This window comes from Bos indicus, chromosome 29 (assembly GCF_029378745.1).
Source record: "Bos indicus isolate NIAB-ARS_2022 breed Sahiwal x Tharparkar chromosome 29, NIAB-ARS_B.indTharparkar_mat_pri_1.0, whole genome shotgun sequence".
In the NCBI taxonomy this organism is placed as follows: Eukaryota; Metazoa; Chordata; class Mammalia; order Artiodactyla; family Bovidae; genus Bos; species Bos indicus.
Genome location: NC_091788.1, coordinates 34,870,190 through 34,897,440, shown reverse-complemented (window position 1 = coordinate 34,897,440; position 27,251 = coordinate 34,870,190). Strand labels below are relative to the sequence as shown.

At 44.1% G+C, this 27,251-nt stretch overlaps 1 protein-coding gene across 8 annotated transcripts in view; it reads right to left on the bottom strand.

The window, feature by feature from the left end:
- LOC109554632 (opioid-binding protein/cell adhesion molecule) overlaps positions 1–27,251 on the bottom strand; it is a 1,067,951-nt gene that overhangs the window by 118,058 nt on the left and 922,642 nt on the right. For all 8 annotated transcript variants that reach the window (XM_070783260.1, XM_070783263.1, XM_070783259.1 and 5 more), the window contains one exon: positions 2,581–2,706. In XM_070783260.1, coding sequence (XP_070639361.1) covers positions 2,581–2,706 — 126 coding nt within the window. The remainder of the gene's footprint in view (positions 1–2,580; positions 2,707–27,251) is intronic.

The following is a 27,251-nucleotide window of genomic DNA, read 5'->3' as shown; positions in this document are numbered from 1 at the left end:
TGGTGAATTCCTAGAAGTGGAATTGCTGGGTCATATGCTAAGTGTATGTTTAACTTTATAGCAAGGTGCAAACAGTTTTCCATAGCGTTGATACTATGGAGAATGCAGCTCTTTAGTCTCTTTCCTGTTTGGCCATTTCTGTTTCCTGTGACCTTAAAAGAACCTAATTATATTAGTGAGATCATCAGGCAGTTTAACCTAACTCGGGACCTGTGCTCTCCTGAATGTAAACCATGCCTCCTCTAACCTGCTGACTCTTTTCTTAGATAAAAAGAAGACCAACTCTCTGCCTCTAAGATCCCTCCCTTCCGCCATCAAGCAATCCTGCAAGCAGATCACGCAGGGGCAAGACAACTAAAGAGAGCAGTCCATACGCGATGGAGATGTAGAACCCAGACTCCCACCTTGAAGACTCATTGATTCTTCCCCCTTCCTCCCTTAAAAACTCTCCTAGCCCACAGAATCCTCAGAGTTGGTCTCTGGACACGAGCCCACCATTTCCCCAGATGGCTGGCTTTTCTGATTAAAGCATCTTTCCTTTCTACTGATGCTTGCCTCTCAAATTACTGGCTTTTGGAGGTGAGCAGCCAAACCTGAGTTAGGTAGCAATGCCATTTCACAGTCCCAGAGTCAATGTATGAGAGTTCAGTTGCTCCACAACCCCACCAACACTTGATATGGTCTGTCTTTTCAATTTCTCTCATTCTAGTATTTGTGTAGTGGAGTTCTATTACAGCTTAATTTTCATTTCTAAGACAGATACGTTTAGCATGTTGCTTATTCCATTCATGTATCTTCTTTTGTGAATCGTCTGTTTCAGTGTTTTGTTCACTTCAAGGTAGGCTGTTAGCGTTATAAGAATTCTTCACATAGTGTAGATGTAAAATCTTTGTCAGGTGTATGTATGGCAAAGGTTTTCACCTAGTCTTTGACTTGTCATTTTGTTTACTCAATGGTGTTTTTAATTTTGATGAACCCAGTTATGAGCTGAATTTCATCCCCACCCCCACCAAAAAATAAATAAATAAATAAATAAATAATACCTAGTCCCAATGATTCAGAAAGTGACCTTATTTGGAAATAGGGAATTTACAGAGGTAATTAAGATAATTTATTTTTCAGTAAAGAGTCGGACACAACTGAGTGACTGAACTGAACTGATTGTTCAGTCACTCAATCATGCCCAACTCTTTGCAACTCCACAGACTTTTCCTTCTGTGGGATTCTCCAGGCAAGAATCCTGGAGTGGGTTGTCATTCCCTCCTCCAGGGGATCTTCCCAACTCAAGGATCAAACCCACGTCTTGTGCATTGCAGGTGGATTATTTACTTCTGATCCATCAGGAAAGCCCAATTAAGATTACATGAGGTCATAAAAGAACATCCCCAATCCAGTATGTTTGATGTTCCTATAGCAAGGGAAAATCTGACACGGGAAGGTGCACACGGGAAGATGTGACAATGACAGCAGGGAGGGGGTGATGCACCTACAAGCCGGAAACACCAAAGATGCTGGAAAAGGACGAGAAGCTTGAGGAGAGGCACAGACAGACGTCCCCTCCCAGGTCTCAAAAGGGACAACCCTGCCTACACCCTGATCACAGGCATCCCGCCTCCAGAACTACAAGGAAATACATTTCTGTTGTTTAAGCCACGAGCACCGCAGTACTTCGTTATGGGAACCACAGAAAAATAATACAAAACACATTTATCATTCTTCTCTTACGCTTAGAGCTTTTAGTGACCTAGCAAGTCCTTGTCTAGTTCAACATTCCTAAGATTTATTCTTAGGTTTTCCTCTAGATTTATATTATTTTTATATCACACACAGGCACACTCCACACATTTTCCTTTTCACTGGGTTTCACTTTTAGATTTTCTAATGCCTGAGAGAGCACTTGTTTCTTATATAATTTATAGAATTTATCATAGTTTCCGTTAACAGGGTAAATACACCAAGTGGCTCTTTGCCCATCTCTTCAAGTTCAACTCGGAGTAAGTTTTATTTCCAAAAGGATAAGATCTGCTGTTCTTCGGGGTCCCTCCCTATTAAGTTGGAGATGACCACGGCTAAAGTCTTAATACCAATCACCGAGTTCCCAGCACAGCAGGCGCGAGAGTACTTAACCCTCTCTATCACTTTTTACCACTCTGGATAAATGTTCTGAAAACACTGAGAAGGAGATCCTTTCTCTCCTAGATGTACAAAAACACCAATATTTTCAGTGCACTTTCTAGCACTCTACTTCAAGAAAGGACAGAGCACCCTTTGACGAGTGCATCTCCACCTTGAGATATTAGTGTCTTTGTTGTAAGTTACTCTTATGGTACCTCTGCCCTTCATAGTTGGGAAAACAAAAAGCTTCTAAGGAAGGTCATGAAAGGGCCTGGGGAAATGATTCAGTAAATGTTCTCTGTAAATCCTTCAGAATTCCAGTGACAGAGGCATGTGCTCTCTTTGCTAGTCCATCACTGAGCTACAAATACAGCATTGTTTTCTGACTCCTCAAGTTCTGTTGTGCATTAGAAGCGAGACTTCACTATACCAACTCTGAAAACTTCCTCCAGGGAAATGCCTTACCCTTGACTGACAGGTGTCTCCACGTCACCGTTGGCTCTGGTCTGCCGATAGCAAGACACAGCAGGGTCACGCTGCTCCCCTCATTCACGGTGACATCTGAGGAGATGTTCATGATCTGGGGAGGGACTGGAAAGAGACAGAGGAGAAAAGACATGTATGAGAAGGATTCTTTGCAGAAAAGGAGGCATCAGCCTCACATGCATTCAAATAGCATGGATATTATTCTCAATCACAATTTCAGTTTATTACGCTTGATTCAGCAAGGAATGTGACCATTAACACAACATGTACAGGGCATTCCTGGAAGCAGTTCTATGTAAGGTCTGGCCATAGCAGGAGGCAGGTGTGTGTGTGTGAGGGTGGCGTTCTGAGCAAGCAGTAACTGAAGAGACAGGCATTACTGACAATGGATGGAAAAGTAGAACCAAAGGAAAAATACAAAGTGCTTTTAAGAGTTCCTGTCTACCTGCGTGCAGCAATCTCATCACACTTCCCTCTCTGATCGCCCCTTCGCTTTTCCTCTTCTCTTCCTATCTGAAAACACACAGCTCATCTTTCAAGGGACATCAAAGGTCACTTCCCCTTTGCAGTTTTCCCTCACCTCTTCCCAAATCCTGAAAAGAGAACCCCCCACCTCCCCTAGCAAAGGAACTGGATGTGTTGTCCTTACAGTTGATTATTTTACACCTGCTTCACTCTCTTTTATTCTCAGTTTATTTTTTAAAATATATGTAAACACATTTTTAATGGGAGTGCGATTGCTTTATAATGTCGTGTTAGTTTCTGCTCTACAACAATGTGAATCGGCTCTGTGTATATTTCCCCTCCCTCTTGAGTCTCCCTTCCACCCCTCCCCCATCCCACCCCTCTAGGTCATCACAGAGCGATGAGCTGAACTCCCTGTGCTGTACAGCAGCTCCCCACTAGCACTCTGTTTTACACATGGTAGTATATTTATGTCAATCTTCATCTTCCAGTTCATCCAGCTCCTTCCTTTTTCACCCCCACCCTACCCATGTCTATGCCTGTCTCTTTACCTAGAGAGTGAGGTGCTGAAAGATAAGGATGGAATGACATCCACCTCTATTCCACAGTGTCTGGCACAAGGCTGATGTGGGTACCTGCTTAACTCCTCTTTGAAAGAAAGATCCAAAAACCTATTGAACAAATCTGAAAACTAAGAGGGGTGGGGCAAAGCTTCTAATGGAGGATTTCTGATACTGAAAGCTTTCTTCTCAATGGAGTATTACTCAGCCATTAAAAAGAATACATTTGAATTAGTTCTAATGAGGTGGATGAAACTGGAGCCTATTATACAGAGTGAAGTAAGCCAGAAAGAAAAACACCAATACAGTATACTAATGCATATATATGGAATTTAGAAAGACGGTAACAACAACCCTGTATACGAGACAGCAAAAGAGACGCTGATGTATAGAACAGTGTTTTGGACTCTGTGGGAGAGGGAGAGGGTGGGATGATTTGGGAGAATGGCATTGAAATATGTATAATATCATATATGAAACGAGTCGCCAGTCCAGGTTCGATGCATGATACTGGATGCTTGGGGCTGGTGCACTGGGACGACCCAGAGGGATGGTATGGGGAGGGAGGAGGGAGGAGGGTTCAGGATGGGGAACACATGTATACCTGTGGCAGATTCATTTTGATATATGGATTTTAAATTGTTCTTAATAAAAAGATAAAAAAAATAAAAATAAAAACAGAGAACAAAAAAAAAAAAAGAACGGTTGGCAGAGAGAGGAGCTCCAAGCTTATATCTATGCTGATTTATTCCAACTGCCAGTTTAATTATGAATTAGCAAACAGGTAGAGTCCTAGGAGATTCCGAACCACCTGGGTCAGTGGTGGAAGAGAGTTATAGCCGATGCTTGATCCAGAAAACCCTGCAGCCTGGAGTTTTATGCTGCTGAGACCATAGAGGTAAGTCTTTTTCAAGGAGAAGCCATAAGTAACATGGAGAACATTTGCCATCATAAGGGAATCCACGTTAGCAAATAAATAAAATGTCCCTGGCTTATAAATCTGCCACATTTTGGATTATTTCTGCATTAGGAATTGGTCTGAAACTTCATTGCACATATTTTACCAAAACACACAGTGGGAAAGAATAGTGTGCTTTCTAACTACATTGCACTCTCATGAGAAAACCCTACTCCTTGTTTTTTCAGTATTTTCCAGCTTGTTAAAAAATCATTCCTGGCTTAGAAATGTCAATACTTTTTTCTCATTTTTATAAAGCAACAACTTCAGTGCGCCTTCCAAAATATTCTCAGAATAACATCCGCTTATTTGGACGGGTTAGGCTGTCTGAAGCGCTCTTTCTCGAGACCCAAGCATCTCACGTACTGTAAGGTGGACACAGCTGAGGCGGGAGGGTGGGGGGCATAGCTGATCAATGGAGGATGATTTAGGACATTGGATCTGTGATGTCCAAGGATGGTTCACTTAGTACAGCCCCCAATTTAGAGCTACAATTTCCAGATGTGTTTGTCTGATAATTTAAAAGGTGCTGGGTTAGGAGATATTGGCAAAATTCTACAGATATTTGGGGGACATCCCCTTTTCCCACAGTGTGTGGACAGTGCCCCCCACTAGGAGGGAGCCTCCTGGAGTGGGATCCTGGAAGTTGACCCCAATGTTTCACCAAGCCCCAGGCACTGCCCCCTATACCCTCTGCAGGCCCACACTGTCCTCTGTCACTTCCCACAAAGGAGGAAAGATAAGGACAGCATGAAGGGTGAGGGTTGCCAGCAAGACAGGAAACATAGACAGTAAAGTGGGAGAAAGGAAAAGTTTTTCTGTTTTCAATCATGGCATCATTATTAATACATAATATGTAATAATAGGTATTAGGGCTTCTCAGGTGGCTCACCGGTAAAGAATCCACCTGTACTGCAGGAGATGTGGGTTTGATCCCTGGGTTGGGAAGATCCCCTAGAGAAGGAAACGGCAACCCACTCCAGTATTCTTGCCTTGGAAATCCAGTGGACAGAGGAGACTGTTGGACTGCAGTCTATGAGGTTGCAAAGAGTCAGACACAACTGAGCAACCAAACCACTACAATATTAGGTATTGCTTATTAACATATGATTTGTTTGCAAATAGCTTACATGTGCATTATCTCATGACTTTTTCACAAATTATGAGATAAATAGAACAAATATTCTCACTATTAAAAATGAAGAAATTGAGGCATGGGGAGGGGTAAGAAAATTGCCAAAAATTATGTGGTCAATAAATGACAGAATCCCTTCCATTATATTGTGTCGCCTCTTTGTTTAACCTCCTATCAGTGCCCCAAACACAATATTTACATTTGCATTCTCTGCTTCAAAGGTCCTCCCACCACCTCTTCCTTCATGGCGATGCCCACCGTGAATGAAACCACCTCCTGGTCAGTCAGTTTCTCCAGTGAAGCCCCTGCTAGGAGTGCGGGGCCGCTCAGTCATCCTGGTCTTACCAGCACCAAGCTAGCAAAGGGAGGCGCTCAACACTTCTCATTTTATTTTCCATCTGAATTGAATTTGGCAACACTATTATGGCCCCTTTCTGTTTACATCATAACTTATATATATATATATATATGAACATTTGGAAATGACTTTAAGTGCTTCTACCTATATTGACAAGAGAGCTTTGTTCAATTTTCAAACAAGTATCTGTGGCATATGAATCTGTCTCTCTATCATCTATCTATCTATTGTTAGAGATTATGAATATACAGATAAACACAAAAATGTATAACAATCTCACTAGAAATGCTGAAATGACCCAAAGAAAATGGCAGGACTCACATGAGTCTAATTAAAGGATGACAAATAGCTCAGTGTGTTTCCAGTCACATCTGCAGACACTGGGGACCCTCCCTGCAGGTCTTGTGTGCACCTGGTTATCTTCTCATTGGCGGTGGTGGATCACAATGTGTTCTCACATGACTGGGCAGATGCCTCACTGCACAATGACAAGGACTTCAGATTGTGGTCATTTTAGATGGATGGATGGGTGGGTGGGTTGATAGTAGACAGATAGATACAGACATATAGATACCTATACAGATACAGATGTAGATATAGACATAGATAAAATATTATCCCTCTCTCTTATATGCATACACACACACACACACACACACACACCTACAGAGAAACAGACAAACACAGTAGTGTCAGACTGCAATTAGTATCTTGAGGAAGGAAGGTATCTTGGGCTCTGGGTTACCAAGTGGTATTTGTATGTTCTCTCTGTACTGTCAGCATGGCTGACCGCTCTTAAAGATACCCGTGTGTCTTACCCACAGCCCTTCCTCTCCAGTCTTGCTGCCACTGGCTGAGTTGAGAAGCTCATCACCTCTTCCTCGGAATATTACAATTTCCTCACTTCTCTACCCACCTTCATAGCTCAGACCGCATACAGCCACCACCATTTCCTCTTAAATATTGCTTTTGCCTAACCCCCAACCTTTGTCCCCAGCTGAGACTATGGAGTCCAAACTTTTGCACAGGATCTAGCAAATCATTCCCAGCCTGACCATAGCCTCGGCGCCAGCCCCCTCCTTCCCTGACAAGGAACCCCATGTCCTCTCTGGGGCTACACCTTTCTCTCCTCCTGGTGCTTTTACATACCATGCTCCTTCTGCAGGTAGACACCCCCACTTCTATGCCCTAGGGGCTGCTCACCTTCTACACTCAACTTGAATATGAGCTCCTTTATGATGCTTTCACTGCTTCTTCTGCCCTCAAGGCATTCCTGTTTATGTCTTTATCATATCATTTATCTTTACCACTAAGCTCCATCCATGGACAGAATCTGCAATATTCATCCTTGTGTTCCTATAGTATAACAACAAGCCTGACATGAAGTAGCATCTTTCCCCCAAATGTAGCGCATAACTGTGTAGTTTTTTAAAGTGTGTATCTTGAATCTGCCAAGTATTCTCCACCCTAGACACTTGACATCTGCCCTTTCTCCTCCCTGAAATACTCTCTACTTTATTCTTTTTTTTCAGTTATAATGTGTTTTATTAACATAGATCACAGTCTCCTTTGTGAATCATTACATATGCCTCCATGGCATTATTTTCAAAAGCTGTCCAGTCCAAACTCAAAATATTTATGCGCCCTCTATTGCTGCCTTTGGTTTATTTTCAACCCAATCTGTGATGCAAACAATTTCACGCTCTGAGATAAAAAAGTATTTCTAAAGCAGAACTGTTTCTCTGTGCAAAGGTAACTGGGGACAGAACTCTGGATATACTGGCCCCACCCTACACAAAGGTGATCTGACAAGACTGAAACAGTGTGTGAGAGGCTGTGCTCCACAGCTTAGGTTCTGCAGTTGGTAAACTTGTGTAGCCTTGGGCTTAACCCCTCTGAGCCCTGGTTCTCCATCTGTAGAATGACGAAGATAGAATTGGTCTTAGTTGCTATAAGAACTGCGTGTAAATGTGTATAGCATGCTAGTACAGTGCCTGGAAATAAATAAGTGCTTAATAAATGTTAGCTGCTTTTGTTCATATTTATATATGTTGTTAATATTATATATGGCATTGAGAATCTCATAAATAGCTTGGTGGTGGTGGTGGTTTAGTCACTAAGTCATATCTGATTCTTTGCATCTCCATGGACTGTAGCCTGTCAGGCTCCTCTGTCCATGGGATTTCCCAGGCAAGAATACTGGAGAGGGTTGCCATTCTCTTCTCCAGATAAATGACTTAATCTGTGCCTAACTGCTCATTCTCTCAACCTCGATTCCTTCCATTTTAAGTCAAGACATATAAATGAAGTTTGCCTTGGATAGCAGGGACAATTTCATGATATATGCTTGCAGAATAAAAAGGAAATACTTGATAAATAGTTATTCATCTCTGCCTCTTCATCTGAGCTGCTGAACCTAAGTGAATGTGTAGGGAAAATTGCACGTTTCTATAAAGAAATGGTCTGGCTCTTCCATATCTATTTTCTTTCAGGGGGGTGCTGCTTCTATTTCCAGAAGGAGCTTCAGGACTGCGCCTCCCTGTTTCCAGGGCAGTAATTCCACCTGTTAAAACTCTTCCCTGTTTTAAGTGTTTTAAGACTGAATGGCACAGTCAAAACAAATGAAAAAAGAGAATCTTATAATTTGGAGTCAAAGAGGCTAAAGTCGGAATACCACTTTTTTATTGGCTACACAGGGTCTTAGTTGCAGTTTGTGGGATCTAATTCTCTGACCAGGGTTCGAACCCAAGCTCCCAGCATTGGGAGGACGGACTCTTACCCACTGGACTACCAGGGAAGTCCCTGCATACCACTTCTTTCCAACTTGTTTTTGTGTGATTAAGCCCTTGAAGTATAAGCTTCCTCAACCATAAAATGGGTAAAACCAAAAATATTTGCCACACAGGAATGTGGAGAAAAAATTAGAGATAATGATTGCAAAGAGACTTAAATACTTATTATTTTTGTTTTTACATTATTATTATATTGTCATCACCCCCAGGGAATAACAAAATATTAAGAGACAAGGGAAAATGAATATAAATATGAACTGCATTCTAGTACATTTTTAAACCTCAAGGCTAGTTTATAAAAATAATAGACTTTTAACGCCTCATTGTTTTATTCTTCAAGGATTACCTTTTATTTTGTGTTTTAACAAGGAAGATAATTTCATAAACTAGAGTTAAGACTAATTTGGGAATTACAGCAAGCATGCTAGGCTTGGTCATGCCGTATTTTCTACACTAAATAGTATGATATGGTGCAAAGAGCATTCCACCAACTGTCAGGAGATGTGGACTCTAATGTTGGCTTCTCCATAGCTGTGTGACTTTTTGTAAATCAGTTAATAGTTCTGGCTTAAGATGTGGGTGTGTGTGATGTGTGTTTCTGTGTGCATGTGTGTGTGTGTTTTATGTATGTGGTGGCAGTCTCTTTTATTTATTTGGTTAGTTTTGAGTGAAGAAGTTAGATTGTGAATTCTTAGGTCCATTCTAGTCTAAATTCTGTGAGATAATTATCTTCTAATAACACTGCAAGTTCAAGGTGGCTACTCTGGGGTACAAAGTAGTGGTACCACCACCAGGAGCAGTAACAAAATATCGAGTGTTTATTTATTTGAGCCTGGTATTAAGTGCTCTTATACATCATTTCCTTCAGTCCCCAACATATCCTTAGTAAAGTCTCTCTATTAAAAAATCAGCATAAGGGTAGATATCTACATCAGTGGAAAAGAAATAAGTGTCCAGAAATATACCCATACATTTATGGTCCACTGATTTTCAATAGGATGTCAAGACAATTCAATGAAGAAAGAATAGGCTTTTCAACAAATCGTGCTGGAACAACTGGACAGCCACAGGAAAAACAATGAAGTTGGACCCCGACGTCACATCACATAAAAAATTAACTCAAAATGCATCACATACCTATATTTAAGAACTAATTCCTAGAAGAAAGCAAAGGTGTGAATCTTTGTGATCTTGGATCAGGCATGATTTCTTAGATATGACACCAAAGGCCCAAGCAACAGAAGAAAAGAAATAGGTAAACTGTACATTACTGAAATTTTAAAAACTTTTAATTGTATTCAATTTGAAGCAAAGTTTGTGCTTCAAAGGATACTATCAAGAAAATGAAAAAACTCCTACAGAATGGGAGAAGATTTTTACAAATAATATATCTGATAAGGAACTAGTATCTGAAATACATAAAAGCACAGGCAACACAACAAAAAATACAAACAACCCAATTAAAATGTAGACAAAGGGATTTGAATAGACTTTATTCAGTGAAGATACACAAATAGCCAGTATACACATGAAAAGATGTTTAGCATCATTATTCATTAAGAAAATGTAAATCAAAACCACAGTGAGTTTCCGCTTCACATCCACTAAAATGGCTACAATCAAAAAGACAGATAATAACAAGAGTTGGTGAGGAGGTAGAGAAATTGGAACCCTCCCGCATTGCTAGTGGAATTGGAAGATGGTGCAGCCGCCGGACAGTGTGGCAGTTCTTCAGAAGATTAAAGATAGAGATACCATGCGATTTACCAATTCATCTCCTAGGTATATGCTCAGGATGAACGAAAACACATCCACACAACATATTTTACACAAATGCTCATAACAGCATTTTTCATGGTAGACAACAATTGGACACAACCCAGACTTTCATCCACAGCTGAATGGATCAACAAAATATACCACATCCATACAGTAGAATACAATGCATCCATGAAGAGAGACAAGGTTCTGATGCTTTAACATGTGTGAGCCTTGGAAACACTGTTACGTGGAAGAAGCCAAACACAAAAGGCAATGTGTTATGTGGTTTCTATTTACATGGAAGTTCCCAAATGGGCCAATCCATAGAGACAGAAACTACATTAGTTGCCAGGGGCTGGGGAGAGGGCAAATAGGGAGAGACCACTCACGGGCCTGGGTTTCTTTCAGGGGTGATGCTCTAGAATTGGACAGTAGTGATTGGTCTGCAATCTTGCACATAGACTAAAAGTGACTGGATTCTAGTCTTTAAAAAGATGAATTTTCCAGTGAAAAATTACATCCCTATAAAGACCCTGTTTAAAACAAACAAAAAACAAGTCCTATCAGCTCTTGAGTGGTAGAATCAGACATTCTTGCACTAAGGAGAGAGGGCAACCTCCCACATGTGATTCTCAGGAAGTGCGTCCTTCCTTTATGATAGTTCCATGCATGTGCTTAACTCTTCAGTATTTGTTGCTTACCCACTGTCTCCCCTCCTTTTTCAAGACAGCTAGCCATGTGTGCTCCAGCCAAGTCAGCCTCTCTGCAATGCTCAAGGTACCCCGTGCTCACTCACCGTCCCACACTATTACCTGTGCTGCGTTGTCTGCCTGTGAGCCCCTTCTCACTCATCTGCCTGTTCAAGTCCTACTCACACCTACACACTGATACTGAGATACAGCACCCTCCTCCATCACCACTCTGCATCCTGAGGGTGAGTGTTGGGAGGTGCTCTGTGACTTCCTGTGCATAATGATGTAATATATTCATTCTAAAATTTACACGAGTGTGTAACATGTCCTAGGATTACTTTAGGGATAGAAGAGAGGACAAGTCCCACTCTCATGCCAACTGTAGAGCTTGGTGTCTACAGGAGAACACTAGCACTGACACATGATCATGGGAGTTAACATGTGATGGTGCTGTGGGTGTGCAAGATACCAGGAAGGCCTGTGACAGGGGTCCTTCCCAGCCAGCGGGTCTAGGTGAGGGATTTGTTCTGAGCAGACCTGGGCAGAAGGATCAGCATATGTAAGGGTTACATAGAGACAGGAAGCAGGGTGAGCTTGGGGGGCTGGGGGTAAAGTAAAAAGAGGAAAGCCATGCAAGGGGAGGCTGGACAGGCAGAGGCCAGAACTCATGGGTTTGTGGAGGAAATGCTAGGAGTTTTATCCTTTTACAGGAGAAATGGAGGGCTTTAAAATGTTGGATGATGGTGGTGATGGTGGTGATGATGTTGGTGGTGATGATGGTGGTGGTGGTGGTGATGATAACAATGGAGGTGGTGATCATGACAATGATGTTGGTGGTAATGTTGGTAGTGATGGTGGTGGTGATGATGATGGTGATGATGCTGGTGGTGACAGTGCTGATGGTGGCGATGGTGGTGATGATGATAAGATGATAACGATGGAGGCAGTGATCATGGTGATGATGATGGTGATGATGTTGCTGGTGATGTTGGTGGTGATGATAATGATGATGATGATGGTGGTGATGATGATGGTGGTGATGGTGATGGGGTGATGATAATGGTAATGATGGTGGTGATGATGTTGGTGGTGATGGTGGTGATGATGATGGTGGTGATGATGGTGATGATGTTGGTGGTGATGGTGATGATGGTGGTGATGGTGATCATGATGGCAGTGGTGGTGATGATGATGACAAAGACGGTGGTAATGAGTGTTTGCGGGAGGACAGATTACATTGGGAAGAGGGCAGAAGTGGGAACAGGAAAGCTAGCTCAGCTGTTGCCAAGTAGGGAGGTGGTGATACCTTAGACAAGTGTGGTATAGCAGGGAAGATGGGCAGAGAGGGAGATGTGAGAGACATTTAGAGGTAGAACAAGCAAAGTTTGGGGAGGGTCAGGATCTGTGTTAAGCATTAAAGCACTTCTCACAGTGCTCTGTTATCAGTGTCTCTCTCACCCACTGGGTGAGAGAGAAGAGAAGAATCTTCATAAACAAGGACAGCTATTTGTTCATCTCAGCATCCCTAGCACCAATCCACGTGTGCTGGATTTAACTGACAGCACAGAGAGGCTCCTAGAAAACACAGTTGTCAGAATCCAGGGGGCAGCCAGGGAATTGGAACTGGGTCAGCCTGCGTGTGGTCACACCCCAATCCTTAAGAGACAGGACCAGCTGATGCAGTTTCAGACTCTGACTGTGAGCTGAACTCCCTTTGTGCCCTGGTGTGATGTGGTTTTATACTATCCTGGCTAAGATTAGACCTGGGGGGCTTTGACTGATTTTCTATTCTTGGCTCTAGTTTGATTCGTGGAATGTAGGGAAGGAGAACAAATGGTTATGAATTACACATGAATATACTCTGGGGACCAGAACATCCCCAACCCTCCAAGCTCCATTGAGGCCATTTGTGATGATTGTCTCCACTCTCTCTTACGGAACCTATTTATAGACACAGACACACATCTCCTATTTTTAATTTGCACGATTCAAGCAACTGACCAGGATCAGAGAACCTCCATGCTGTCAGAGTCTTTCTCTTCTGTTGGTCTTTCTGGGGCAGGAGATGCCTCCCTCTGGAGCCTTCTTTTGTCCTGTCCTCTCTGACTCTCCACCTCCCCCTGAGGGTTCTGCTTGCCACACACACACTCAGAATCTCAGGGTTTAATTTACATCATGCAGTTTTCAAGTCAAAAATGGACCTTAGGGGATCACCTAGCTCAACCTCCTCATTTTGCAGCCAAGGAAACACTCGTGTCCTAGCCCCAGTTATGTCAAGCATGTGTTGTGAGCTGGCGGGCAAGTCCAAGACCTCTCTTCACTCAAGTCTCTCCCACTTCAGGACCCCCAGGCCCTGGTCTCAGACCTCTCTCCTCCTCTTTACTTCTTTACTTGGTCAGAGTTATCTTTTGTTACAATCCCTCCTATTCACAGCATGACCTTGAAAGAGTCACAAAATGTCTCTAACCCCTGGTTCCCAAACTGCAAAATGGGGTGGTGATGTAGGTCACTCAAAGGGTCCTTGGGAAAAATAAATGGTAAAGGAATATAAAATGCTTTAATCACGGAGTCTGTCACATGATAAACGTCAATATCATTGGCTCTTAAGTCTGCTGATAGATTTAAAAATATTTTTTTTTTTTTGCCAGTAACTCTCAATTTTCAAAGAACTTCATGAGTGTCAGGAGGCACCATACAGATAACTTCCCAAACATCACTTATTTCATTCTGGGGAAATCTTACCAGGAAGGTTTACAATTGTACATTGTAGCAGAGAAGAACTAAAGACAGAGACAGGTTAAATAAGTTGCCGAATGTCACACAGCAACAGAGGAGAAGCTGAGATGTGCACACAGTCCCCACTGCCTGCAGAACCCCAGGTCTCAGCACTGCAAACCACACCCACAAGCAGCACCGGTCTGCGGGCTCATGAACGTGGCAGCCAGCTCCTGGCCTCGCAGTTCACACATGGCATGTTGGGTTTCAGGGGACTCCTATGGAGTTTGGAGTGAAGCTGCCCTCTTCTGATGGCCTGGAACAGCAGGTAATGCCAACCACACTGAATAGGGAGCAGGACCAGATGAGGTGGTCTGGGTGATGTGCCAGCATGCCCTAATCATTGACTGCTTCTCATTCTCTGCCTCGTGTCCTTGAGCCCCTCATTCTGCGCTCCTGGGTCAGAGGATAGCAGCATAGAAAGGAGCTGGAGGTGGGACTATCCCGCCCAGGGTATGCCCAGCCCTGCCCTCCAGCCTCTCAGCAGAGTCGCCAATGCTCCAGTTCTGCTGGACCAAAGCCCAGCCTGGCAGGGACAGGAGGGAGGAGGACCCCCCACCTAAGAATCCGGCCATATGCATTTAGGGCTTCATGAACCCCCTCCAACTCTTCCATCAGCTCCTGGCCTTCCTGATTTTTGTTTGTTTGTTTGGCCCAACACCCTGTCAGCAGATGATCTCTGACACCACCTTTGTGTGTCCATCCTTCTCCCTGTCCCCAAAGGCCTTATGATGAATGCGGGAGTGGCAGGGGCAGGAAGGGGCGTGGAAATGGGCTTCTATCATGATGTTCTTGACAGTTGGTCCAGGGGCCCACCCAACACTCAGGCTCTCAGGTCTGGAGCCTTTGGCAGGGGCCTTCCCGACCTTCTCACCTCTCACTTGGCATCAGAGTATTTACTGGCTCCTGCCCTGCTCTGTGCCACTCATGCCCAGATGACAAGGATGGGCATCTTGTCAGTAGGGATGGGCATCCCTACTGTGCTCTGCTCACCTGCACGGCAACCTCAGAGCCTCGACGGACTCACCTGAGTTTCCACCACTTTCCACACAGCCTTACCCTTGGTCTGTCCTTCAGGAACCATCTGGATTCTCCCCAGCAATTCTCCTGTCTGCCAACTCTGTAACTTCCTTCCCTTCCCTCCCCTTCCCCCCCGCTCCCACTCCTGTACCCCAGATGGAGTCACCTGTGCCCAGCTCTGAGATAGAATTGAAGAAATTCGCTAGGATCAGACACAGAAACTTTGCATCTCAGGAGGAAGGTGGGACTTGGAAAATCTTAAAGAAACAGGCCCTTGCCCACAACAATGCCCACAGCAGGCTGCTGGCATGGGAAGGAAGCTGGAAGGGCCTCTCTTTCTCACTCAGCATTTATAAGGAAATGGCAACCCCTTTCTCTCCACGACCCCTGTTTCAGTATTTTATAACATGAAAAAGCTAAAACTTTACTCAAAAGGATCTAGTTATGAACAAAGGATCTTCTCTGGTGGCTCAGATGGTAAAGGATCTGCCCTCAATGTAGGAGACCTTGGTTCAATCCCTGGGTCAGGAAGAGCCCTGGGGAAGGGAATGGCAACCCACTCCAGTATTCTTGCCTGGAGAATTCCACGGACAGAGGAGCCTGGTGGGCTACAGTTCATGGGGTGGCAAAGAGTCAGACACCACTGAGAGACTAACACTTTCAGTTTTCATGAACAAAGGGAATCATAAAAAATAATATACTTTAAATATTGCATGTACCTCTACTTCAGTATTCTTATTAAAGAAGATGTGGCACATATATACGATGGAATGTTAGCTATACAAGGGGACGAAACTGGGTCATTTGTAGAGATGTGGGTGGACCCAGAGTCTGTCATGCAGAGTGAAGTAAGTCAGAGAGAGAAAAACAAGCACCGTGTATTAATAAAAATCTGTAGAATCTAGAAAGATGGTACAGACGAACCTATTTGCAAAGCAGAAATAGAGACACAGACATAGAGAACAAAGGTATGGATAGCAAGGGAGGAAACGGGATGGGGGAGATTGCGATTGATATGTAAATATATGCATATATATATATATATATACACATACACACATTACTATGAATAAAACAGGTAACTGATGAGAACCTACTGAATAGCACAGGGAACTTCACTCAATGCTCCCTGATGACCTAAATGGGAAGGAAATCCAAAACAGAGGGGATACATGTACACGCATAGCTGATTCACTTTGATATTCAGCAGAATCTAAAGTGACATTATAGAGCAACCATACTCCAAAAAATTGCTTAAAATAAAAGTTTAAAGATTTAAAAAATAAAGTTTATTAACCAATGGCAAAAAATAAATAAAAGTGAGAAAAGTCATGTTCTCGGTTCTCTGGGATTCCACCAGCTCTATCCTCCATGAGTTTTTACTGAGTCCTCTATGGACCCGGTATTGGCCGCAGCATTCATTGTACTTCGATCCATATCTCGCAGAAAGTACAGCATGGAAGCCTTCCTCAGTCCATATACAAGCTTATGTACCCCTTTATAAAACTCACTACTAGATCCACAAAAGACAAGATTTCTAATGTGAGAGAATATGCTTGGATTTCTGAGGATGAGGAAGTCCTACTGAGCGTAGGACTGCAGTACCATTGTTATGTCAGTCTTTCTGCAAATCTCTAAACGCTGTCTCAATTCCAGCAAATCTGGAGAATCTGAAAATAAGGACCACTCTGCTTTTCCATTTTCTTACACTGGAGGAGGGGGAGGGGTCCGTGACTGAACATCGCTGATAAAAACATGATAACTGAGTCTCATTACAGCCAAAGACAAGTCTCATATTTTAGCATTTTTATTAAAGCTTTTTAAATTACTGAGTGTCTGGTATATTCAATACCGGGCCTAAGTGATTTATATTAGTCTATCCCTAGATACCCTATCTAATAAATAACTTGGCAATCTCCTAACCCATAAATATCCCTGGCCTCAGCAAAAAGCAATTAAAGCCCGTTAGGAAAAAAAAAAAAAAAAAATGCGGCTTCCCAGTACTCAGACTGCAGTGTCATTGGAGGGTCCCAGCGGAATAATTCAAGCCTTTTATCGACGGGGCCATGTCTCCTGTGCTTCCCACTCACCCACCAGGAATTTGCATTTCTGTTCCTGTCAAACACGAACACATCCCAGCTCTCTTTAAATGTGTAACATGTCATCAGCATGCAGGTGTGTTATCATGGAACTACTATTCCCAGCAACAAGTGTTCTATAATATCTGAGACAGTTTAGGCTTAAAATATTGTGCAAAACCTTTTGGGAAAGCCCTAGTGCCCAAAATGTTCAAAACGCATTAAGCAGCAAGCCAGCTACCTGAAAGGTTATTAGAGACTCCTACGTCACTAGCCCAGAAAATACTTCAGGTTAATAAGGTTCAACCAGCACGTCAGGTAAAAAGCTAAGGATATTTACGATAGTGGCTTAAAGTTCAGCACTTTTAGCAGCAAAAGAAGGCCTCTTTTCCTGGAAAAAACAAAAGCAGAAAACCTGTCTCTTCCTGGCCTTCCCTGAATCTCCAGGGATGTGTGAAGAAACAAAGTCTGGGTCTTTCTCTCTTCTCACGTTAATGATTTTTGCTCTGCATTGTATGCAACACACTGGCACCTATCTAGGACAGGAAACAGTCCCACACAGACATGTCTCATTCTTCTCAGGGAAGTTTTCAGGAAAAACTGCCCTGAGTAGGGAAGGATGGCCCTGGTCCAGGTTTTACAGGGATTCTCCAAATTACAATTGCAGTGAGCCCATGGCAAACTCGCCATCAATTTCAGAGCATCGCGGGTTTTAATTCAACTTAATTTGATGTCCTCTAATAATATTTTCATCATTTTCTTAAACATTGTCTATTTTTTTGCACTTCACTTCCCAGATAATGGTCACATATGGCTTGTTGGGGGAGGGAATAACGCCTTCTCTGCTTTCACAGGGGCCTAATAACACCCTTCTCACACATCTTCTCTCTCTAGGCACATCCAGAAGGCATATGGATGTCAGGCCATACGAATGTCAGTACAGTTGAACGGGATTATAGAGCTGTGAAGAGGGGAAATCTGGAAACTGCCTTCCCCCTTCCATTGTTTAGGGCACTGGAACGAGGAGCACCCACTAAATTTCATGTCCATAGCTTGGTGTTGGAAGACCTGGGTAACATTGCCATGGATGTGATGGAGAAGATTTACTTTTGCCCTGAGAATATTTATATTTATTTTACACTCCTTGTAAACAATAGGTTACAACCAGTTGCTCAGAGTTCCCCGCAATTCTGCAAGCTACCTACATACTATTGCATTTCCAAATTATTTAATGTCATGGTTTTAAAGGTGACTGCACTGACATGATCGAAACAACAAGCTACTTCGAAACCCAGACAAGTGCGACTCCCGCCTTGACTCTCACACCGCTCCCCACTGTCTTATGGTCTCTTCTAACTCATCTGTACTTTGTTTATCCAGCCAAGGTTTACTTGTGCGAGACAGGCAAATAAGAAAATAGATCTTCCTCACCCTGCCTAAGACAAAAAGTAGCAGAGTATACATACTGTTGTTCCATATTTATAAAAATACCCTGTACACATGTTTAGGGCTGTACTGTATTCCTTTGAAAGTGCGCATGTGCTCTGACACTGAGTCGTGTCCAACTCTTCGCAACCCCATGGACTAATAGCCCACCAGGCTCCTCTATCCATGGGATTTCCCAAGAAGAATACTGGAGAGGGTTGCTGTTTCCTCCTCCAGGGGATCTTCCCCACCCAGGGGTCAAACCCAGGTCTCCTCCATCTTCTGCATTGGTCTGTGGATTCTTTACCAGTGAGCCACCTGGGAAGTTCATTCCTTTGTATACACACATATACTTTATTGAACTTGTATCCTATGTGAGCTAAAATCCATTTCAATTTACTATCACAATGCCACTCAAACTACTGTACATTTGTGTGTGTGACTGTGTGTGTATACGTGTGTGTGTGAGTGTGTGTCTGTGCATTTTAGGCTTGTGAATGTGCGTGTGTGGAACAGAGTTCCAGAACAGGTAGAGGTTTAAAGTGTAAATCCTCCTGTCATCTTGATGGGTATCGATAGATTTCTTCATGTGGGGGTCTGACCATGGTTCACATCCACCAACAGTCTGTGAGGCTATCTGTGTCCCCAGCAGTCTTGGCAGCAGTCTGTATCACTAAGCTTTTGGATTTTGCCAATAAGTGAGAGATGGCATCTCTGTGTGGTTTGATTGCATCCTTTCACTCATGTCAGAATGGTCTGCAGCATTTTCTGTGGACTTTCTCTCTGTGCCCTTTGCCTGGGCCAGCGGGACTTTGCAGGGTCCTCTGTAATGAATTGTCTTTCTCTGTCCGTCAACTAGAGTTAATTTGCTGTGTTGGTGAGACCTCAGCCTCTGGAGACAGAGGGCCTGGCCTGCTTCCTGGAACTATCGTTTCCTGGCTGTGTGACCTTAGGAGGTTTATTAGCCTATTTGTGCCTCACATTTTATCTATAAAATAGGGACACAATGAGGACCTAAAATTCACGGGTGTTTAAGGTTTGCTGCTGCTACTGCTAAGTCACTTCAGTCGTGTCCGACTCTGTGCGACCCCATACACGGCAGCCCACCAGGCGCCCCCGTCCCTGGGATTCTCCAGGCAAGAACACTGGAGTGGGTTACCATTTCCTCCCCCAATGCACGAAAGTGAAAAGTGAAAGTGAAGTCGCTCAGTCGTGTCCCACTCTTAGCGACCCCATGGACTGCAGCCTACCAGGCTCCTCCGTCCATGGGATTTTCCAGGCAAGAGTACTGGAGTGGGGTGCCATTGCCTTCTCCGTTTAAGGTTTAGGTGAGTCAATTATATGTCCAGTGCTCAGAACAGTGCCGGCTGCGTGGTCAGACACTCCTGGTCTCAGCACTGCTGATTCAAAGGTTGCTCAGCCCTCATGGCTGAGGGCACATTGGTCCAGGTCATCGCTGGACAAGGGCTGGGCTGGGTGGTCCTACCTGCCATGGCTCAGGGAGGGGGAGGCTTGATTTGGGACCAGAGGTGCCTCCTAAGAGTCAGCATGATCATTAGTCTCTGCAAACAAAGCCACCTGTGCACTGGCCCCTGTGTATGTGTCAGACAGAGGAGCCTGGTGGGCTACAGTCCATGGGGTTGCATAAACAATAAAACAACAACCAAACAACACCAGAGAAATGTCAGGCTTGGGGGACACAGCGAGATGGGGAGGGGACAGGCACCTATGCGCAAGCTCAGAGGGGCAGCAGGACATTCACCTGGCTCACTTTGAGCCCAAACGGATTAAATGCCTTCTTTTCTCTTTGGAAAATGCAAGAGAAGAAATGCTGACATGTCTCTAAGGGACATGTGATCCTCAAGGGCAGGAAAGGGCAGGGTGGGGATGGCCACACTGATCTGGACACACAGGTGTTTTCTGTGCCCCTAACTATGTGTCTGTGTATCTGATAAGACAAAGGGGAAGGATCAGGGTGAGTCAGACAGTAGGAACCCGGTTGGCATCTTATGGAAAGGAAATGGAGGAAGCCAGACCATGGTTTTGGGTAAACTGGGATGGTGGGTAGAGACATGGCTACAGCCAGAAATTCTCAGTGAGGGAAGAGGCAGAGATTTTGCAGAATCCACAGCAGGGTTCCCAGTCCAGCAGAGACTGCATGTTACCTCTGGAGAGAATAAAACTCCCCTTCCAAGCACATTAACACACCCTTCATCATATTTACTCCCTTAGGGAAAAGGTCAGTGTAATAACATGCCAGCCATTTTGTGGGAATTTTTTAATCCCTAAATTAGATCTCCCCTAATTTTTTTGAATTGGGAAGTTAAAACTCCTATGCAGAGAACTTTCTGACTCTGCCATCACTCCTGATGCGGACTCTGTGTTTAGACACCGAGCAGACCCTCCCTCATGGAGACAGAGCCCAGCAATAGGTATTGATGGCAGGAGGAGGGAGACCCAGCGGAGCCCTCAAACGATGGATGATTAATTTCCAATGGATTTCATTTCTCCTAAGGGTGTAAAAATGAGAGCTTAGACCCGGAACCTGCTGTGGTTCTTCTCAAGGTGATAAAAACTCATTACAGTTAGAGCCTGTTCTACTGAATGTGCCAGAAGCAGAAACACGGAGCATTTGGGAGGATTCAGAGCAAAGAGAGTCGGGCTTATAAATGGGCCATGTGTGTGGACAGAGACTCAGAAAGGTTATCCAGCTTCCTCTTTCTGTAACTGAGAGGATCCTTTCTGTAACTGCCAGGCTGGCTGGGGTGGGTATAGGGGCTGGGGGCCAGGCTGCAGGTTCCTGAAGTCTGTGGGTATGGAGATGGGAAGACAGAAGGCAGGCTGGAGAGGGAAGATGATAGAAGCAGTCCTAGAGGAGAAACAGGGGACAAATTCCTACCCACCACACCTCATACTTTCTCTCTCTCTCTCTCACACAGGCACCCAAGAACATTTCTATTCATTTGCTTATTTAACCCCTGAATTCAGTGCCATTTCAAAGCTAGATAAGGCAACAAACAAGTCTTCATAATCATGTTGTTGTTCAGTTGCTCAGTCGTGTCCGACTATTTGTGACCCCATGGGCTGCAGCACGCCAGGCTTCCCTGTCCATCACCAACTCCCAGAGCTTGTTCAAACTCATGTCCATTGAGTCTCATGTATCAAGTACCAATATTTACACAGTGGTAAGCATGGAGCTGGGGCTTCTCTAGTGGCTCAAAGAATCCGCTTGCCAATCCAGGAGATGCCCACCTGCCAACGCAGGAGATGCGGGTTCGATGCCTGGGACAGGAAGATCCCCTAGAGGAAGAAAAGGCAACCCATTCCAGTATTCTTGCCTGGAGAATCCCATGGACAAAGGAGCTTGGCAAGCTACAGTCCATGGGATCGAAAAGAGTCAGACACAACTGAGCGACCAAACAACAACAAAATGTGGAGCCAGGCAGGGAATAGACTCTCCCCTATCCAACTCCCTTAAAATATTTTGTAGAAAATCAAGATATCTTGAAATCTAGAAGGACCCTGTGGGACTCCTGGGCGCAAAATCTTTTTCATATCCTCATGTCTTGTTTGCAGGAAATAGGCTTCATTCAGCCTCCAGGACCTTCCTTGAGTTCCTACTGGCAGATTCAAACACTAGTTAATCAGGGAAGGGAGGGGGATACAGGGTTAAGGGAGGAGCACTCAGGGAACAATAGAGCAGCCTTAGGGACAGGGTCCGGGTTCCCCCTCAAGGGATACACAGAACAATGATCTTTGAGCTGTTTTGAAGATACTGAGACCCCCACCAGATGGGAGAAGTTAACTGCCCACGAGCAGGAAGACTCCAGGCCGATGGGAACCAAACGTTGATGATGCTGACTCCCTGACCTCGCCAGCAACCAATCAGAAGAATGTCCACGAGCTGGTCACACCCTCTTTGAACCAGGACTATAAACTCCTCACTACCCTAGCCAGGTCAGGACACACAGTTTTGAGGGCAGGAAACTGCTGTGGCCCTTATTTCCTGGAAAAGCAGTGAAGCTACTCTTTTCTACTTCACCCAAAACTCTGTCTCTGAGATTTAATTTGTTGTAGAGGTACAGAGGCCAGATTCAGCATCAGTCTCCAGGGATCTCCTGGTTTAAGAGGAATAACTAACTCCCAAAGGGCAAAGTATCCCATTAAATTAAAAGCTGAAATTGTTAACTCAAGTTCCTGGGCCCAGCACACAGTGAGGCCAAATAAACTGAAATGTCAGTTTGGAGCAGAGAAATGTTTATTTCAGGGTCATGTAAGGAGACATGCCCTAAAGCCTGCAGCTCCTGAAGGGTTCTGGTAAAGCATTTTCAAAAGCCAGGTGAAGGAGGGTGGTCTAAGGGTCTGTGATCAGGTCCTGCACCATTGCTCTGATTGGCTGATGGAAAGGGAACAGGGCAGGGTCACAGGGGTGAACTCTGTCAGTCCCTAGGCTCCAGGAGGCCTGGAGTATGTGTTCATGGTCAGCAAGTAGTTAACATCTTCCATTTGGTGGGAGATTTTTTACATCAACACAAACATTGTTACCTAGGTACTTCTGAGAGCAGCTAAAGCAGAGGCTATGGGGGAAAGATCTATCCAGGGAAGGCTCCATAGGATCCTGCTTGGTTACAAAATCAGTTAGCAAGGTATTTTATCCCTTATCTGTTTTCCAAAATACATCTTTAGCCATGTCAACTTTTTATTTTATCTCTCATTCTTCAACCTCCCATCCTAATATGATGCCTGGTATAATTGGAATGAAGACATGTTATTAAATTCATGCAGATTGCATTACTATACTGAGGATGGTATCAGCCCTCTCCTCTCATGAACTTGATTATAAATCCCATACACAGCAAGTGAGCTTATATAAATACAAACTCATCTTACATGCACAGAATGGTTCCCAGGGCAGAATGAGATCTGATCCCTGATGTTAGCCTCTCTAAATCTGGACTCAGATAGAATGACTCTGGAAGAAGGGCTGTGTCAGTTTCATCCTCTGCTGGCCAAGGGAAGGGAGAGCCCTGACTGGTTGACTCCACCTTCCTGGTTTCTGTAGCAGAAATAATTTCTTTGAGTCAAGTGGATTATGCCAGAATAACTGGATGCTATAAAACATTTGAACAGGACAATGATGTCCCATCTGCATGATTCTGCCACCTTCTAATTTAAGTGTAGTTTTCCATTTAGACCTTATATAAGAAGGAAAAAAAAAGACTTATGGAGAGATTCCTTGGGCTGGCCCAGTCTGCAGACTTGGCTCATTTTCAGATCAATAAAGTGCAATCGAGAGCTTGACTGTGAGCTTCCCTCACAGGCCAGGCATTCTCTGTGCCCCACAAAACCAAGTTCTGAGCCCTGGGAACCCAGGGGCACACACGTCTACCTAAGAAGTTGCCTTCTGCCCATGCAGCTGGTCAGACTGATCTCTCAGGATTCCCTCTGAGTCTGTACCTGATGAACTGTCCTGAGAAATGGAGTATTTCCCTCCAGATCAGTAAACAAGGATGTCGCAGTCATTAGTGACAGCTGCCACCAAGAATGGTGAGCCTGTGAGTCTGAGGAAGCTCAGGAAGGTGGCTGACCCCAGATAGATGAGGTGCATGTCAAAGGAATTACTTCAGTGAGCCCAGACTCTTGCATCTTCTCATACAAAGAAAAACACTAAATTCCTTAATTGGGACATCTGGTTTTCTTTAATTAACAACCATCTTTTGATGTTCAGACTACCTGCCTTTTGTTGCGAAACTTCTATCCAACCTGGCTCCTCCCCTCACCCCCTAAGAGCAGTTTTCCCCGGGTTTCTTGAGATGCCATCTCCCGAACTTAAATGCCTAAAAATTCCCACCTAATAAAACATGACTCTCAACTTTTAGGTTGTGAATAAAGTCCACAGTCCTCTCAGAGTATCAAGGCATCCTGTCCCCAAGGGACTGAATGGGACCCTCCCAGGCTCAATCCAGCAGGTCTCAGTAGTTCTTTGGGAGTTAGATGTCTCTCCTAACCACAGAGATCCCTTGAGATCTCTTGAGTTTTTAAATACTGTAATACCCAATAGAATGTGTTGGTTTCTAACAAGCCCCCAGGTAATGCAGAAGCTGAGATTCTGGGACTGCTTCTTGGAGACCCATGAGGCCCCTCCTTAAAGCTACCCAAGACCACCACCCCATGCACATGAGAGGTTTTGCCATTTCGGGAGGACATGGAAACGTCTCCCCTTTACGAAGCTGATTCTTGTCTCATTCTCCAACATCCCCGGTATTTACCTGCAAGTCTGAACCTAGTTAATAGCAACTGCAATCACTTGACATGTGTTCACAAAACAAGGACGTTTGATTTTTTAAGCACCCTAAATACAATTAAGGGCGCTGTCAGCCAACAAAAGTGTTTAATTCTCTGAGAGATCTGAAGGTAGACTTTCATATTCTCAAATGTATGGGTAATACATGCCTTGTTCCTTGTGTCTGGAACGTATTTATCTACTTCTCCAATTACCAAACTCCTATTCATCCTATAAAACCTTTTTTAAGATATCACTTCTACTCAAAAGCCTTCCTGTTCCCTCTTTAAGCAGAATGAGTCAAACATTCCATTCTCCTTCTCCACCTGTGCCTTTTTGTGCTGATGTACTTCCCCCAATGAAGTGGATGCAATGTCCTTACTTACGCAGCATTCCTGATAAGCAGGAAGCCTCTGCTTGCCTCTCCTAATGGATGGCAACCAGTCACCGGCACTTTTTTACGAGTCCTAGTTTCAAGCACAGCATCCTCACTTAACAGACCCAAGAACTGTTGATCTGAACTGAATGGTGGACATGGAATCATGCAGAAAATAAAGCTGGTGACTTAATAGACTTGGTTATTTGCCTTTCCCTGAAGACATTCATTTATTCCTAAGTTACTGTGGACAAAAGATTAGCAGAAGTGGAAAGAGTGGAAAGAGTGCCCTAAGCTGATGAACAGACAAGTGACACCCACAGGGAAGAATGTGACAGTTTCACCAGTAAAAACAGCTCAGAATGTGGAGCCGCTGAGGGCACCTCCGGGTGGCATTTCTGGGAGGCAGAGAAATGCAATGAACTGCTGTTTAAAATATGATAAGTAAAGCAAGAGATGGTTAAGTTATAATCAAACTATTCTATTTCAAGCCAGAGATGCTTATAACACACATTTAACAAAATATATAAAAATAGTTTAAAATTTAAGAGAAGTTTTACTGTTTAGCAAGGAAGGCTTATTTATCTAGAAGGTTCCCTCATCTGGAACATCTCATTATCTGATAATGCAGCATGAATAATGCATTCATGCACATTTTCCCCTGCATCCGCCATATTCTTTCCTTCCCAAACTCTCTGCCCATCTAACTTCACAGATGAATGTGCCTGGGGCAAAGTGGATCTCCTGGGTTTGGTTATGAATGCAGAGAAGAGAAAAGGTGTTAATCTGGAAAGACCACGACTGCCTCCTGCATCCTCTCCCATTGCCTGCTCCTTGGCATCTTTGGTGGAACACCTGGGGCCATGGACTGGCCGTGGAAGGCAGGCCTGCCAGGGAGCTTTGTGGAATGTCCTGTGGAGTTCAGCACAAAGAGAGCAAGCTGGGAGCTGAAATTTAGGTATCAAAGGAGAGGATGAAACTTCCCTCCTCCCCTGCTCAAACCCACAAATACCAGCCAAATTCTGCTCTTCTTGATTCCGAGTCCGATGGTAGTTCCACAGCCATTAAGCCGTGTTTATAAAGTTTGTCTGGTTTAGGTTTTGGCAAAACTCTAGGCCAAAGCTGCAAAACCTTTTTGGACTCTAGCTTCATCCCAAAGGCATCCAATCCCGGCTTGAGCCTGGTATTTACTCTTCAACACTGGGTCAAATCAAAGATTCTCAGGAACAGAAGGAGGGCCAGGGCAGAGAGAAAAATAAATCATTTCCAACAGCCAAGGGTGTTGGAAGCTGGCTCACCCCTGAGAAATCTTGGACATGCCCACAGAAGAGGGCAGCAGGGGCTGCTCACAGGTCGCTAACCTGGACATGCTATGCTGGAGACAAGGGCATCTGGGTCCATCCTTGCAGTATGGAGGACCTCAGCCTCAGAGCCCTTCTCCACCTGCTGGGCCTGAGTTTTCGACCTAAGCTCTGTGATCCACTTCAAGTCCCCGGTACTTGGAGCTTCCGCTGAGGGGTTTGGTAAACACCGAAGTCACTCTCCGTGAAGGCAGAGTTTATCTGTGATTGCAAATGATTTTCACTTAAACATAAATACAAATTAAAAAGGGGGAGGAGGGGAACTTCCCATGTGGTCCAGTGGTTAAGACTTCACCTTCCAATGCAGGAGGTATTCCATCCCTGGTTGGGGAGCTAAGATCTTACATGACTTGTGGCCAAAACAGCAGAACTTAAAAAATAAAAAAAAGAAGCAATATTGTGACAAATTCAATAAAGACTTTAAAAATAATACACATCAAAGAAATCTTTAAAAAAAAAAAAAGGAGGAGTGGGGTGGGCTAAAGTATTCTTTTTGCCTCAAACCTACAGCTAAGATATCACTGGAGGTGTTTCTGTTTGAGAGTTCTCTGTGAACAACTTGAGATGCACCCAGAGAGGTTATTATTCCTAACACAGACCTTTCAGGGACA